The sequence below is a fragment of the Agaricus bisporus genome (genome assembly GCF_000300575.1).
Source record: "Agaricus bisporus var. bisporus H97 unplaced genomic scaffold AGABI2scaffold_3, whole genome shotgun sequence".
Taxonomy (NCBI): domain Eukaryota; kingdom Fungi; phylum Basidiomycota; class Agaricomycetes; order Agaricales; family Agaricaceae; genus Agaricus; species Agaricus bisporus.
Window position 1 is genome coordinate 1058107 of NW_006267366.1, and position 16564 is coordinate 1074670.

The window sequence follows — 16564 nt, forward strand, 5'->3', positions numbered from 1 at the left end:
CAGTTTTGTCCCTCTCATTCACCAAGTACAAAGTCACCTGACTCTGTTGACTGACTTGAAAAATCAGCACAGCCACATTCAACAAAGATGAAAAGTCAGCACAGCCACACTTTGAGTATATATACAGAGCATTTTTGGCATGATTCTTTACAATGAAGCCCCTCACTCCAAGCCAGCTCTCTCATATCCTTTATTTGCTTGATTCAGGAGCATCAGCTCATGAAATTTCTACTTCTACCAGCATACATCATTCCACTATATCCAGAATTAGATCCAAGCACCGTCCCAACCTTGCTATATCCTCAGGTGGTCGTCCTAGACTGCTTACATCTTCTGATACCTGCTACGCTGTTCGCTTAATCACCTCTCAAAAGGCTGACAACGCATCTCAAGTCAAGAGACTACTTGCCAACAGCTTGCCCCACTCAATTTCTACAAAGACCATCCGTAGAACTCTTTCCCGCGCTGGTATGAAGGCTGTAGTAAAGGTTAAACGTCCTTTGCTCAAGCCCAAACACCGCAAGGATCGCTTGGACTGGGCTTTAGCTCGTCAAAACTGGACAATAGAAGACTGGAAAAGGGTAGTATGGTCTGATGAAACAAAGATTAATCGTTTGGGGTCAGATGGAAGAAAATGGGTGTGGAAAAAGGATGGAGAAGGCTTGAGTGATAGACTGGTGTCTGGGACTTTGAAGTTTGGAGGAGGTTCTTTGATGATGTGGGGTTGTATGTTTTGGGAGGGATGTGGCTATGCATGCCAAATTGAAGGTAAAATGGATGCTGATCTATATGTTAGCATTTTGGAGGACAATCTGGAGGATAGTGTGGAGTATTATGGGAAAGAAAGGGAGGATTTCATATTTCAGCAGGACAATGACCCCAAGCACAAGTCTAAAAAAGGCCCAGAACTGGTTCAAAGAGAACAACATTGATTTGTTGCCATGGCCAGCACAGCCTCCAGACCTCAATCCAATTGAACATCTCTGGGACCACCTCAAAATCAAGCTTGAAGAGTATGAAGAAGCACTTAGGGGAATTGGAGAACTTTGGACAAGAGTGGATAAGGAGTGGAATGATATAAAGCCTGAGGTGTGTCAGAATTTGATAGAGAGTATGCCTAGAAGGGTAGAAGCTGTAATCAAGGCAAAGGGAGGCTATACTAAGTACTAAACATAGAGATTTGTACTTGGTGAATGAGAGGGACAAAACTGTTGCAATGCATCTTTGTTAGTAAATTGCCAGTATTTCAACGAATATTTAGAATTACATAATGGTATTACTATCGAATTAAAGCCAAGAAGCATGGCTTTCGAACAATGTTAATTACGTGATGTCACGGTCAGTTTGTCACATGCTATAATAGTATCTTTGAAGGTGTTATAAACATTGCAACGGTTTTGTCCGTCACTGTAGCTGTGCATAATCGCAATCCCTTGCACAGGATTGAGGTGTGTCTTTTTGTGACCATATTCAGCAGTACTATTCATATACTGTTCAGGAATGGACGCATCCGGGCTTCTTTCAGCCCACGAGTTTGCATTTGCTTGGCCTTCGAATCCAGCTTGGCCATCCCGTGGGCAAACAATGCCCTGCTCCCCTCCCTGCTACCAACTTCACAATCCTTGATATGTATGCCATTCATGCCGTCTCCCTGGACTTCTGCGGGTGTGAGAGTGCAACCAATACAGTTGATCAACTCTTGCGTGCTCGGCTGTACCCTGCAACCATGAAACACCCACGTACAGCCACCACCTTTAAACTCTTGAAGAGATATGAACTTCTTAGTTTCGAGTCCAAATGTTCCGCATATCAGTATTACCAAAGCATCGCTCGAGAGACTGACAACCCAGGGATATATCAGCCAAGGGTAAGTGTCTTGAACTTCATTGTTACCGAAGTATCGTTAACCCATGTATAGGCTAGATATCGAGAGTTCTTACGGATGACCCGATGCTGGAGTGCTCTCAAGATCTTCAAGCGCGCGGGCCGTGGCCACGATTCTTCTGGAATTGCAGGTACACAGTTGGGGGAGTGTGCGGTTCTCTGCCCCCCCATCCCAATATCAATCTACCCAACAATTGGCAAGACGCGCCACCTGATGAAAAGTGAGTGCTTTTCGCTTTCAATATTACTTCTTCTAATACTATTAGGTGGTTGTATACTCTCTTCTTGGCCATAGATGCCAACTTCCGTCTTTGCAGGAAACATATATCCAGTGAGGACAAAGATCCAGCAATTAATCAAGGTTTTGGTTACTTCGTGAGGACAGGGCCGTACATTGAGCATTTGAAGAAGTATGCGAATGAGAAACAAGAAGTGCGACTGCTGCTTTCATTTTTCTCATAAATCTGACCCATTTCTGTAGCTCAGTCAATGCGTATCTCACGACGCTGTCAATAGCGCTGATACGAAAGAAACTCAAGGCTGCACCGCGACCAGATGTGGGGCTGTTGACTGTGCTCGACATGAATTCCGCCGTCCAAATTCTATCGGTGATTTACAGAAGGGAGAACGGTAGGATTCTCTTCCTCGTTATAGACTTTGTGTGCTCTGACCAATGGATAGATATCTCAATATGGACTACTTATTTTATTCAAGCCTCGCTAACAGGTCTTTTGGCCGTCTCGTGGTCTCATATGATATCGCTTGCCAGTGGAGCGTCAAGTTCTGAGATTGAATGTCACACAAGTTTCCTGCCGAGTGGTTCGTAAATGAAGGTAATGTTGATATAACATTCCTAGTTCCCAAGTTCCACCTTCCTGCACATGTGGAGAAGTGCCACCGCGATTATTCTTTTAATTTGACAAAAGGTGTCGGAAGAACGGATGGAGAAGGGGTGGAACGTGGCTGGTCTCGAATCAACAAATTGTCCACTAGTACTCGGGAGATGGGTCCCGGTGCACAACAAGATAAGTTAGAAAGTCACATGGGCAACATGAACTGGAAGAAAAAGACAAATATCGGTGCGTCATAGTCCTATATATGGCTAAATTCCTATACATTTCACAAACGTGCAGGTCGAGCCCTATTCGATAAATTCAAGAATGCCTTATCGTCGAAGACAGAGCAGCTGAGCCAGCTTCATCAGATGGAACAAGAGCTGGATAAAACTTGGTTAGAGGAATGGTGGAAGGAAGTTGAAGCTTGGGAGGAGGACCCAACAAGGCCAAACCCATATGCCGCGGGTTCAAGGTTGTTTTCTTTCAATCTCGGAGTAAAAATTCCGACTCATTCTTTTAGATATGAGTCAGAATGATGTCCGGTTGATGCTAGCCAAGCAAGAGGCATCAGAGAAAGGCATGAGAATGTCACCCTCTTCAGTTTCGGCTAGTGGTATGTTGATTTTGGGACTAGAGCTCGAAGAAGCACAGTACATTTATATACAAGTTTTTCTGTCATGGTCATTCACTTGTTTTTTGGCAGGCGCCGACTCCGCAAAGACATGGCTTCAAGTGGACTTCACCCCATGGAGTTACAGCAAGCAAAACTTCAAGAGCGCTGTAATCTCATCAACTGACGCCTGGACGCCTGGAGCCAGGTACAAGCTTTCTTCATCCCTGGTGTCACATTTTTGCGAGCGCTGTAGAGGATAGTATAGGTTTGTAGATACGAAGAACAAACAACAAAAACGATATAGTCGCTTAGTAGCTACTATACTGCCTCTGCGATTTCGAAGGGGGAATATCTGATAATATGAAGGTAAAGGTGTGAACTTCTGTTATGAAGAATAGAGGTGCGATGCGAACGCTTAAACTACTTGAAACTTGAACTTGTACTACTGAACTTCTGACTAAACTAACTTTGCTAACTAACTTTGAACTGACTTGACTTTTACTAGACTACTTTCTGTGTCTTTGTACGACGCTAAGCTTCGAACAGTCAACCTCGAAATGCCTCTGTGCACCAGGTGATCAATTCTTAAGTTAGTAGCTACTTCGTTAAAAGCGCTAAGTCGCAGGAATCTTTGTCTGAGTCTGAGTTAACTTTTTAATAAAGTTTCTCTGAATTCTGTGTACATCTGATAGTGGTCTATGACCGAAGCAAAACTTATATATTCCAAAAATGCACCTGCAATGTCCTAAGTGCAAAAGTGGGGGCAAGAATGCTTGCTTATCCCTCCCTTGCACCTGGTCTTTTATATTCGAGAGAGATACTAAATGAGAACATATCCGCGTACATGAGAAAGCTGAGTAAACATGGGAAAAACGTCCAAGAATAAAACTAGATAAGTAGCTACAGGGGTATAGATTGGTAAGGTACAGGTCCATAAGTTGCACTGATCTTCCCAAGCCTTCGGAGTGATTAGGGATCTCTCCTTCGGTCGGATCGGATCAGGAATTCGGAGTTCCTGCCCAGGGGAAGTGCCTCAGGATGTGTCCTTAGTAGGATCTGTTACCAGACCCAAGGTTCATCCCAGGAACACCTTTTCTTAGAATAGCCTGAGGTCCCGAGTCATCGTTTCAACTCCCAGGTATGTCTGGTCTAATCTAGATAAGTTTATCTTATCATATCTGTGTCTGTATCAGGTAATTTCCTCATCTGGCTTCCGGGTATAGAGGTAGCTACCGAGCGATCGGCCTCTAGTACTCGAAGTTCTGATAATTAGAACCCGTGACTTTGTAGGGATAGTCTGTATGGGTCATTGGTCCAATACGACCAGCTAGTCTTTGGGTGTGCAGTACAGTTTTCCTGCTATTGTGCTTCTATCCTCCATATACACAGAGAGACATCAGGAATACTAGATTCACCAGTCTTATCTGAGCTTTCCGGCTAACGGAAGGAGAGTCTACTAGTTATAGACTGCTGACGAATATAAATAGGATTTGTCGTATTTTTCCTAAGTTTCTATGAAGGGTTCGACTTAGTACTCGGGTAGCTACTCCGCGAGAACCGTATACTTCTGGTAATAATAGCCTAAAAATTGCGTAAAATTGCGCAAATATTTTTGAGGCGTATCAGCGCTTGATGCTCAGCGCATGTCATCAAACACAATGGAACCAAGAGCGTTTGATTGCAAGTTGTATCTACCTTCGGAAGTCTTGGCCGTCAAACATCACATTGCACTCAAAGCCGCAACATTTGTTGACCGCTCATTGATGGAAATGGAATGGGTCCTGCGCGAGGCACAAGCTAAGGATGCCCTCACCTCACTCCGCAGTCATCTCCGTGTGGATAGTTATCTAAACAAATACAAACAGATTTACGCTTGTGGTGTATCCCAGAATACCCGCTCACAAGTCCTTATCAAACAGAATCTTGCACGAGTGAAGGTGGCGTAATGAAATATTGGACAGCTTATGCAGCACTGGTGTCTCTCGAAAGTGCTTTAGACAGGGGGCCGTCGTGGAGAAATGTTCTGCAGGTCTTGGAGGACAAGCATGTTACCGGTTTGCAGGGAGAAGGGATGGGAGAAGGAAGTCAAATGTTATCATGGATTTGGATGGCTCCGGGTGTTCATGCGGCAAGTGTCGGTGAAAAGGGTGAGAAAGTTCAAGACGGTATGTGTCAATACGTAGCGGAGAGTGGAGTTTGTGAACACTAATGGGCTTGAAAGTGCTTCGAATCCAGTGCATCAGGAAAATGTAACATGACTTATTCGTGCCTTATGAGTCTTAGGCATTTGTGTAAGGCCAGCCTAAGGCAATTTTGCCTAAGGCAGGGTCTAATCTTAAAGTCAACTTAGGCTATCCTTAATCTTTTAATATAAGGATATTCGATAAGTCAATCTATAAGTACATTTCCCAAGTTGAGCTTTAAGTACATTTATAAGTCAATTAACTTGTATAAGGCAACCCAGATTTCGAGTCAGTTGAATTTATTGTTGAACAACTAAGCATTACTTAAGGCTCATCTTAAGTCCATCCTAAGTCTGCACAGCACAACGAAATAATATTATACTGCATCGAAAGCAGTGATAGGAGATATAGTAGTAAACTGTATACTCAGGCTAGCAGTACGAAACATATCGCGAAAATTCTCAAAAAATGAAGAGGTATAATGCACCAACGGGACAGAACTTGGATGAAATGCCAGTGCAATTTCGGCTTAAGGCGACATCTAAAAAGAAAAAGCAAGCAGATTTGGATGAAGATCGGAAAAACTTAGTATGTCCTCTGAACCGTCCTCGACCTTGAAGGTGGAGGTGTCAAGTTAGCGGCGTCGCGATGGCCCTGCCTCTGGCTGGGAGTGATGACGTATAATCAATGGAACCTGACCCTTCTTGACATGCCTAGTGGGCATCGTAGCAACCGCATTTTGCGCTGATGAATGGCGATTGAGATGTTGAATATCCAAGCTTGAAGTACGTTTGGAGGAATTGTTGTGCTGCAACTTTGAGTAGGCCTTAGGTTGATATTGCTGCGAATGATTTGGCATCGGCTCGGAGAATGATTCAGCACAAGTGCTGGAGGAGATCGAGCGATGTTGACGACCTCGGGGTGCAGCCTGCAAAAAATCAGGCTCAGGTGAGTAGTACACGTAGCTAGCAAATGGATGTTTACCTCTGCAGCCTGAGGGGCGGTAGTGAAAGTCTGAATGTATTCACATTAGTATTAATAGTGTCGGATGACGAAGTGGAAGAGTCGTACCTTGCCTCTCGATTCTCCCAGGTCCTGTGAATATGTCTCTGACCGAAAGTTGGAAGAAGACTTAGGCGCAAGGGAGTGGTGATGACGAGTGGCATGGAAATGCTTGGGATACAAAGTGTAAGTACTAATACACATATAAACTATACTTGGTATACTCACCTGCGCAGCTGAACCGGATGTCGCGTGGGCCATAGTTTCATGAGAGAAATTGGAATCGAGACCCTAAGTACAAAGGATGGTGAGACGCATAGCTTGGAAAAAAAAAACTTACCCAATTCGCCGATGCTGCCAATGACTGGGTTCCCAATTCATAGTGGTAAGGAGAGTGCCTAGACCCCCGAGACGGTGGAGGAGCTTGGGTTAGCCCGGGGTTTGAACCTGTTGAACTGCCGGTGGGTTGCCATGAAGTTTGACGAGAAGGCCCGAGGTGGGATTGAGACGGCTCCAACAACTCGGGTATTAAGTTAGTATTGAGACTTGATACTAAACAGAAAATAAAGCGCAAACCTTCGAAATCCAAGGCTTGGATGGGGCGGGCTGGAAGATGAGATTACCACCTGACATGTCAGCGGCATCCTCAAGTAGGTCTTCGTCCCCAAAATCTGCAATTTCCAGGGCAGGCTTTTGAACCTTAGGCCTGGATTTCTCGCGTTTTCGTAGGGCCTTGATGTGAGGTTCAAGGAGGCCGTAGATTTCGGCCCAGTTCCATGCTCCCTTGTTGACCTTTGCCTTGATATTCCGATAGTAATATTGTGTCCGTGGTCCCCACTTCGGTTCTGCGAAGAGGGCATGGCTCTGCGTTTCAACTCCTTTTGCATTCATCTTCTTCGGAAAGTCGATCGAGTGGCTCTTGGACTTTGCGGCACGCTTCATGATCTCAACTGTAAGATCGCGGTTGCTCCAGAGTACAACCGCCCGCTCAACCTGAAAGGCTTGATTATGAACGGAAAGGAATGATAACATAAGTACTTACCGCTGCTGCAGCAATCGCAATTGCACCCCATGGCTCACGATTGATCGAGTCGTGAGTCAAACCAGGTGCCCAGGCTTTCTCATCAGTCGTGAACAGAGCAAAGTGAGCCCCGAGTACGTGCAGGAATGCATCACTTTGAAATATTCCCTTCGGAGGCTGGAAAGGATATTATCAGTTGCTTGTCCCTTCGAATTTTTTGACTTACAATCGTCTCGACATTCACAAATAAAAAACGGCACCCGTCTTGATGCCAATCAGCCCAATCAACATGGGCTTCGTCCGAATCCCCAAATATCTCTGGTCTACACTCAAAGATGGTGTTGATTGCCCAGATAGCGGTGGAGCCGAGCTTCGACTTCCAGTCACTAATCTTTTGCGACACCTGGTAGAAGCTATGAGTAAAAATTCAACGAAGGGTATTTGTAACTCACCCGTTTAAACTCTGCACTCTTTGCTCCGCTTTTATCATCGTCTCGTTTAAGTGTATAACTTCCCCTGACATTTGCCCGACAGATCGTCTCCAAGACCTCGACGATAGTGTTTTGTGGTTGGTTCCAGGGATCCTCCTGACTCGCAAGCCAGTTAAAAAAAGTGGGCAGGATGACCAGTTTCCATGTATCGACGGGCTGGGTAAGTTCGGCCGGAAGGTGTTTGTTCTTGACACGCGCACGGATCTTCAAGTTGGGGCCAGTTTTGGATTCATAGTCGGCCGCATCTTCAACCTTTATGGATTGGGGTTTGATAGCACGCTTGTTATGTCCAGGTCGGGCTTTGGGAGTGTCATCGATATCTATAATAAACTGCCAGCGCGGAGACAATCAGCTAACTAATTCAAATCTTCTATAAAACTTACTTGATTATCCAGACGTCTTCCATCCTTAAGCGGACTACTCTTTGCATGGAAATGTTCTTCACCTTCTTCTTCATCATGATCGGACATTCCACCGAAGTCATTCACCACATTGAACGTTTGTTTGTTTTGTCCGCTAGCAAGTCGAAGATGATCGGCTTGAGAAAGGAGATTTTCGGCTTGAGGACGGGATATCTGAGTGAATTGAGTAATACGTGGTTCTGCTCGTTCTTTACCCTTTGCCTGAGATAAAGCCACCACTGGGGGAGGGGAGGCAGGTGCCTCAGACCATCCATGAGTCTGCGAGTTGCCACTGGCGGAGCCCGAGTTAATTCGTCAGAGCTTTTGGCAGCAGACAACATAGTACACTGGACTTACCTGCCGAAACTATGACTCCTTTCGCCATGGTTGGTCTGGCTGTCGCCGGGTAAAGGATGAGTAGCAGTGATGGTGTGGAGGCGCTCATGATAAGTCCCGTTGTCGTGGAAGTTAGGTGGGAACTTCAATTTAGTCAGCGAGGTGATGAGAAGTTCACATGTGCCACCTCGTGTTCAAGGACAACACGCACCTTCGAGTTGTCTCCCATGCTATTGCTTTGCCCCTCCCCCCTTCTCCCCTTCGCCTTGTTGGTATCATGGATGTCCAACGTTCTTCGACCAGGCAAAGCCCCGTCTTCTGATGTCTATGGTTGGATGGAATTCCCACAGCGCCAAGTAAGTCATCGCTTTAAAGCCGAGTCCGGGAATAACCACTCACGTCTCTACAAGGATTCAAACCACTGAAGTCGTATGCTTCATCGTGTTCAAAAGGCTCCAATTCATCGACAGGTTGGCTCCCATCGGGTTCATCCAGTGAGTCCCCGTAATATCCTCGTTGAATGAGCATTGATCTCACAAAATCATCTTCTTCACCTGATACTTCATGCCACTCCTTGTAGTCGTCAAACGTCTCATTTAGAAATGGAGCCCTATACTTCTGGCTAGGGGTGATAACGACGGGCTCATCGTCGGACATTTTTGCAAGTCCCAGGCCTGCGTCTGAGTCGACCTCGTCCACGTCGTTCATAGACTCAGGTTTGCTTTTTTCACTGGGCTCGTATTCCGAACTTGAAGCTTCTGAGCTCAGATACTCCGAGTTGTCATTAGATTCAACCACGGCGCTGGTTGCTTCATCCATTTTGGAGTCCGTATCCACCCTGGTAGGTTGGTCAAAACGTTTCACCCTCTGTTTGATCCTGATGTCGCACCTGTCATCAGCGGCATCGTATGTTCCTTCAAGTCCACCACCACTTTCTTCTACCTGGAGCTTGGGATCCTTAGCGCCATCAACTCGGAAGAGATCCTCTGGAGTATCGTTCAGTGGTGAGCCAAAGATATCCATTCTGACATCAACCAGTGAGCTGACAGCGGAATTTTGCGCTGCAGATTTTGCTCTCTTGGTGGGTTCGGCTTGATTTCCCCAGTTTATTTGTGGAAGAGGTCTTTTGCTTGCTTTGGAACTGCTCTCAATGCGGCTGCCACGCATACGTTTCGCTACTGGTGATTGTATAGTTGGGGTATCGGGATCCTGTGATGGGTGTTTGGTGAGTGCAATTTTTCTAACATGTACTAGTGTATGGCTCGAACTTACTGTAATGCCATAGACATGTGCTCGCTTCGTTGAGGGTCTATTATTGGGCCCTTTGTAACTGGTAGACTTTGTTGCCTGGTAGCCGGTACCAGTGGTGGTGCCGGGTGCCATTACTACGTCCTGATCCTTGTCGACTACTAATGCTTGAGCCTGATTTGTGACATGCTGAAGCTTCTTTGCTTCTATTGCTGTCCGGACTTCCTTGTAAGCTGCACGTGGTGCTGACACTTTCTTGGTATTATTCTGACTTGTAGGTGCCACTGGTGGTTCTTCAAGTTCATCGTCGTCCAAGTTTGCGTCCGTCCTGAAATCAGCTGCAACAGATTTTGAGTTCAGGTGTGTACTAGGAGTGGGATATCAAAATTTACCTTTGGCTGAACTGCCGCCACCGTTTTTAGGTCTTTTTCGTGATTTCGAGGAATGCGCTACATCCTTCTTCTGAGTCACTTCTGCTCCCACCGTGGCAGTTCTGGGCCTAGTGGCACGCGTCGTTGCCGCTGGAGTGGCATTGGACGCGTCAGTATGCATCTCTGCTTGTCTAATTTCAATTTCGGAAATGTGCTCGATGCCTTCTTCAAGTGGCGCCTCCTTCTCCTTCCGAGACTTCAGCTTCCGTCTGGTTTTCTTTGGTGACCTTGCTTGAATGAGCACGAGCGCTGGCCGCTTGGTCTTGTTCGCTTCTCGGGTTGTCATTGGCATATCTGAGTCTACGCAACTGCCAGTGCCACTTTAAGTAAGTTTTCCACTCGATGGTTTTGAAGCAAATACTCACTGGCGTTGCTATAGTAGTAAATAGTAAACACGAAAAAAGAACGATGTGTCACGGTGTTCCAATGTTTGTAGGGTACCAAGCATGATCAGTGGGGCTTAGCTGGAATGTAGGTGGCGCGGTGCCTTTACCTCAATTCAATAAATCACGCCATGATACCGAAATTGGTAACTTATGGTAACATAGTAAACTAATCCTCATTAGGTTTCGTATTCGAGCTACTGCTGCGTTGAACTCCACTACCATCCATGAAGACTGACGCGTTTTCCATCCCCTGCCCTTTTGTCAATTGCGGAAAATGGGTGAAGAGTAAAGGAGGACTCAAACAACATATTCACCACAAACATACTATGGCTCGGCACCAACCACTCCTACCAGAACATAGCCTGTCAGGTACGCTGTATACTATTGCTACCAGTCTAATACGTTTACTGACTTATGCCAATTTGATATTCAGACTTGAATTCGGATGAACTCGGAGATGAGGCCCCAGATGATCAGGTAGCTCACTGGGTAAGAAAACATCTAGCTTTGATACCGAAATACCTGAACGCTTACATTTTGAGCATTACCAGTGCTACCACGATGAATCTGAGTCTGAGTTTGCCAGTCCCATGAACCTTCAAGCCGAAGATGTAGCTCCCTTCGTGCCCAACTCTCAACATGGTCCGAGTTGTCACGATCTACCCGAAGTGTCATGTAGCCTGCTGGTGGACTTTGATGGTCTTAACAACGAAGGTATATCCTCCGTCTATGACTTTACCTTCTGATTCTCGCTTCTGAGCAATATTATTTTAGACTTCATTTTGTCTTGCGCTGAAAGAACACCTACAACCTTAGCAGGTACTCCAGAAGTGGAGGATGAACCCCGTTTAAAATATGTCTATCATCCGTTTTTAACAGGTAAGTCATAGTATTGCTATGGATGCTAAGCTTGTGGTGCTGCGACTGATTTCGCCGAATGTTGCCCCCCAGGTGCACCTTGTGATGCAAACGGACGACTCCTTCCTTTAGATGCACCCCTGCCGGAGCCAGCGGAACGCCAACACCATGACTGGTTCCCATTTACAGACCGGTATCAATTCGAGACTGCCGAATTTCTGTACTCGGGTGAAGAGATGTCGGCTGGTAAGATCGATAAACTAATGAGTTTATGGGCTGCCAGAGACAATGATCCTCCATTTTTAAACCACCGGGACCTCTATGCGACCATTGATGCCATTCCATACGGTGAAGTACCGTGGAAGTCTGCGACTATTACATACAAAGGTGGATTTGATATACCAGACCCCGAATTTGAAGACTCACCTCGTCCTGCCTGGATGGAGGCTGAGTATACGGTGCACTATCGTGACCCCCTTGCTGTGGTAGAGAAGCTCGTAGAAAACCCCGATTTTGAGGAAGAGTTTGATTACTCTCCTTACCATGAATATTTTGACTCAAAACATCGCTTCCGGCATTTCATGTCGGGTGATTGGGCTTGGAGACAGGCGGTAAGTCTTTCCGGCTGTTCATACTTCAATTGAATACTCCATGTCTCTAGGACGAGATCAGCAAGGACCCGCACACCCATAACTCGATGTTTGTTCCGATAATATTAGGGAGTGATAAAACTACCGTCTCGGTTGGCACTGGCGACAACTCATACTGGCCGATTTATCTATCCATCGGTAATATTCACAACAACACCCGTCGTTCTCGACGCGGCGGGGTTGTCCTCATTGGGTTCCTTCACGATGTTAAGAGTAAGTCAATCTTCATACTAATCTCGGTGAGCCTTTTAATAACCGGAGTTTTATTAGCCGATGCACAATATCGCAACACTGTTTCATTTCGAAAGTTCAAGCGTCAGTTGCTTCACTCATCACTCCGACATGTTTTATCCAGTCTCAAGCCCGCTATGACTAAACCACGAGCAATGAAATGTGGTGATGGACACTTCCAAAAGGCCATTTTTGGTTTGGGGCCGTATATTGCTGATTACCCCGAGCAATGTGTGCTGGCGTGTGTTGTTCAAAACTGGTGCACGAGGTAAGTATATCATTTAAATTTATACACTAACTCATAGATGAAACAGATGTCTCGCGTTACCATCACTCGGCCTTAGTGTTCCCCAAGGCAAGCCAACTATTCCTCGCACTGTAGAACATACTGTTGCACTCGTGAAGTACCTTGAGCTGGGTACGCTTTGGGAGGAGTATGGACTGATTGGAGATGTTATCGTAAGCTTGTTCTTTTTTTTTCTTGTCATTTGTATCTCATACTTCATCAGCCTTTCACGGTTGCCTCAACGTCACGGCCGCATCATTCACTCCCGAGGTCATCAACGACCTCAATGCCCACATCAAGCGAGATTTGAATTACCAAACAAATCTCCAGCTTACACATGCCATGGTTGATGGCAACGGCGTTTATCTCGCCGCCACCCATGTCCCTACTGAGGCGCTCACCGCGTTCGTCCTCAAACATATCAGAAAGCGCTGGCCATCCCCCCAAGCGCCCATCAATTCCGATCCCATCACGTCGACGTCATACCTCAAGGTAGTTGATGTCCCGCACATCACGGCTGACCCGAAAGAGTGGTATGCCAAGCAAAACGAGGCGTTCATTAACGCCCTCAAAGTCTCACCAGTTGGCGCCGAGCTGACTAAAATCATCAAACATAAGCCGCGCTTCATGCGCGCCTCCCCCCATTCTGACTCATGCTGGGCATGGGTTGACATCCACGACACGGCGTCGGGCGCTCGCGCCCGCGCCTTCATTGACAAGGTGGTTAACGTCTCTGGCGTCAATTGCCGCATCCTCGGCGCTAAGCCCCATTCCGGTTCCGTCCTGTGCTCCCGATGCCAGCGATGGGGCCATCATCATCAACAGTGCCGCGCCAAGTCCGCGCGCTGTTCCCTTTGCGGTGGGCCTCATCAAGCGGCCAACCATCCCACGAGCGTCGCCGCGTCCCGCGTCGACGTTCGCCAATGTGTCAACTGCACTGCCTCCGGGCGCCCCGCAGATAAGCGCCAACACGCCGCGACGGACCTCAAGTGTCCGTTCTGGCAACACCGTTTCGATCGCGCCTGGCTTCGCCGCCAGTTTAAAGCACGCGACGGGACCACCAAGCCGGCGTCCGGCAAGTGACCATACTTCCACGCTGCACTCTCCGCTCCTCGCTTCGCTCGTCGCGTCGAGCCATTTGATATGTTTCTAATTTCCTCCTTCGACTCTTATGTCACGGCTGCGGGTCCGCCACTTCTTATGTCATCATGAACTGTGTGTTATGATGTCTACTTATTAGATTAACGTCTCGTAGGTAACATTTTCTTTCTCTTTCGCGGCGCTATGGAATTAGCGCGCTACTTCGGAGGCCCTGGAAGTTTATTGGAGACGGGGCAATTTTGTAAGTCCTTTAGTTTCTATGACCACTGTCGCCGGTGTGGGACATGTCAATTCTGGTCGGCATCTCTATTTCGTAGTATTACATCATGTATGTCGGTAGTTGCGTTGGTGTTTAGTAGTCGGTAGTTGGTAGTGTAGTTTCGTCTTATCTTTTTCTCTTCTCTCTGATGTTGTTCTGGGCTATTGTATCGTAGAAGGGGGGCCTCTGGCCCCCCCGCCTGCGGCGCGGTCTGCGTACGGGCACCGCGAATAAATTCGAATTGAAATAAAAAAAAAAAAAAAAAAAAAAAAAAAAAAAAAAAGTCAGCCTTTCACGGAATATTTCCCTCGAGCCTCAATCTATGAAAACCTCTCCCCAGATATTCTTCATCAACTAATCAAAGGCACCTTTAAAGATCACCTTGTTGATTGGACGGAAAAATATATCTATTCTAATGCTGATTCCCCTCGACAGGCAAAAACAATTTTGGATGATATAGACCATCGGTAAGCACCTTTTTGGCGCTCCATATTGAAGTTGTCTGATACTATACCTCACCAGCATTGCTATTGCACCTCCATTCACAGGCCTCCGGAACTTTCCAACTGGTCGTGAGTTCAATCAATGGACCGGAGATGATTCAAAAGCATTGATGAAGGTTTGATTTATTTTTGCCTGTGCTCTAGTATCTTTTGGCTTACCCAATTACAGGTATATCTGCCGGCTCTTACTGGCTATGTTCCAGCAGAAATTATCCGAACATTTCGTGCATTTCTCGAGTTCTGCTATATAGTTCGCCGCGAAGTCATTGACACTGATGCCCTCAAAGATCTCCAAGATGCGCTTGCTCGTTTCCACCAGTATCGTGAAATCTTTGTTACGGCCGGTATCCGACAAAAAAACTCAACACCTCCTCGCCAGTATGCAATGGACCACTATCCGTTCCTCATTCGAGCTTTTGGTGCACCTAATGGGCTTTGCTCCTCCATCACTGAATCGAAGCACATCAAAGCCATCAAGGAACCTTACCGGAGGTCCAACCGGCACAAAGCTCTCGACCAGATTCTTCAAGTCAACCGCCGGTCTGATGCCCTCGCCGCCGCACGAGTGCACTATGAGAAGCTTGGCATGCTCAGTAAATCGTCACAAAGTATTCTCTACAATACACTCTTTCATTTTCATGATGCTTACATTTGTACTGTACCAGGATGTGACCGTCGGAAGGGAAACAATGCATTGGCCGGTGGGGAAGTTGATAGCAACAGTGAAGAGAATAATGACTGCCTGTCCTATGTTGGTACTCGAAACATGAGTAGTGGAATTGCCCTAGCAAAGAGGACCACTGGTGCGTAATTTTTCAAGCAAAACGCGACATATTGTCCCCAACTGTCTTCTCTAGCGTGCAAAGTTCCTGTTGCATCTATTGCCGCCAAGTTTTCCAATGAAAAATTTGCTCAGCTACTCCAATCATTCCTATCTGACCGCTACGGCAGTATTTCCCTCAACCAGTTCATGCGCCTTCAAATCACAACATTTCCATCTGCAGTTGCTAGTTTCTATGCACCAAGTGATGTAAGCGGTTTCAACGGCATGAAGACGGAACGGATACGGTCCATCCATTCCTGGCATGGGGGACCCAGGCGATTCGACACAGTATTTTTAAAGGATCACGAAGGCGCTGAAACAATTAGCAGTGGATTGAGTATTGCTCGAGTTCACTGTTTCTTTTCATTCACTTTTCAGGGCCAAGAGCATGCATGTGCTCTTGTTTGTAAGTATCGATACCCCAAGACCTATCCCGATGAAGACACCGGCATGTGGATGGTCCGCCCTTGTTTTCGAGGTGCCCGTCCTGACTTTCAAATTGTTTCTTTGGCAATCATCTACCGGGCTGCTCACCTTCTCCCACATTTTGAAGACGGCTTTACGGTTCCTCGTGCATCTTCATCTACAACATCTCTTGACGCTTTCTCAATGTTCTATGTCAACAAGTATGTGGGCCACCACGCATTTGAGACTGCGTAATGATATCGGTGAGTTTTTCTCTACTAGATGATATAATGAGTATTTATGTGTTTGAGGATTTCTATCGTTCATGTCAGGTTCAAAGTGAAGCTGAGGTATCAGATGGATATGTTTCTCTTCATATATATAATATTCTTTAAAAAGTTTGTCGCTGCGCATGAATTCTGGTGCCAAAGTTTCCGAGCTATATGGCATCTTTTCGATGTGAAGCATCTCATTGGTCGCAAGGTGGATGAGCTGGTAGTCAATGGTGACATGAAGCACTGCCATTCAAGGCTCCATCTCCACTTGAATATCGACGATTATCATGATGTCTCCCTCTGTCCATTATTCGATGTGTACACAAAGCAAGGCTCTCCTC

At 46.4% G+C, this 16564-nt stretch overlaps 4 protein-coding genes across 4 annotated transcripts; 3 read left to right on the forward strand and 1 right to left on the reverse strand.

The window, feature by feature from the left end:
* Window positions 1-2722: 2722 nt before the first annotated feature.
* AGABI2DRAFT_55789 (hypothetical protein) lies at window positions 2723-2950 on the forward strand (the record flags this gene model as incomplete). Its single annotated transcript, XM_006459130.1, has 1 exon — window positions 2723-2950. A coding segment is annotated over one exon (228 nt), but the record flags the coding sequence as incomplete, so codon positions are not given.
* Window positions 2951-4976: 2026 nt separating this feature from the next.
* On the forward strand, window positions 4977-5279 carry AGABI2DRAFT_116169 (hypothetical protein; the record flags this gene model as incomplete). The annotated part of the gene is made up of 1 exon (XM_006459131.1): window positions 4977-5279. One exon carries the CDS (start codon window positions 4977-4979, stop codon window positions 5277-5279), a length of 303 nt encoding a protein of 100 aa, XP_006459194.1.
* Window positions 5280-6150: 871 nt separating this feature from the next.
* On the reverse strand, window positions 6151-10738 carry AGABI2DRAFT_116170 (hypothetical protein; the record flags this gene model as incomplete). The annotated part of the gene is made up of 16 exons (XM_006459132.1): window positions 6151-6444; window positions 6501-6530; window positions 6588-6689; window positions 6747-6809; window positions 6859-7038; window positions 7095-7511; window positions 7561-7716; window positions 7766-7942; window positions 7992-8360; window positions 8414-8723; window positions 8789-8910; window positions 8979-9092; window positions 9167-9605; window positions 9657-9976; window positions 10040-10353; window positions 10408-10738. The coding sequence occupies 16 exons, from the start codon at window positions 10736-10738 to the stop codon at window positions 6151-6153; spliced, it is 3738 nt and encodes a 1245-aa protein (XP_006459195.1).
* Window positions 10739-11782: 1044 nt separating this feature from the next.
* On the forward strand, window positions 11783-16203 carry AGABI2DRAFT_65422 (hypothetical protein; the record flags this gene model as incomplete). The annotated part of the gene is made up of 8 exons (XM_006459133.1): window positions 11783-12301; window positions 12352-12553; window positions 12611-12839; window positions 12886-13030; window positions 14506-14684; window positions 14740-14836; window positions 14890-15493; window positions 15587-16203. Coding segments are annotated over 8 exons (2592 nt in total), but the record flags the coding sequence as incomplete, so codon positions are not given.
* Between the last annotated feature and the right edge of the window lie 361 nt (window positions 16204-16564).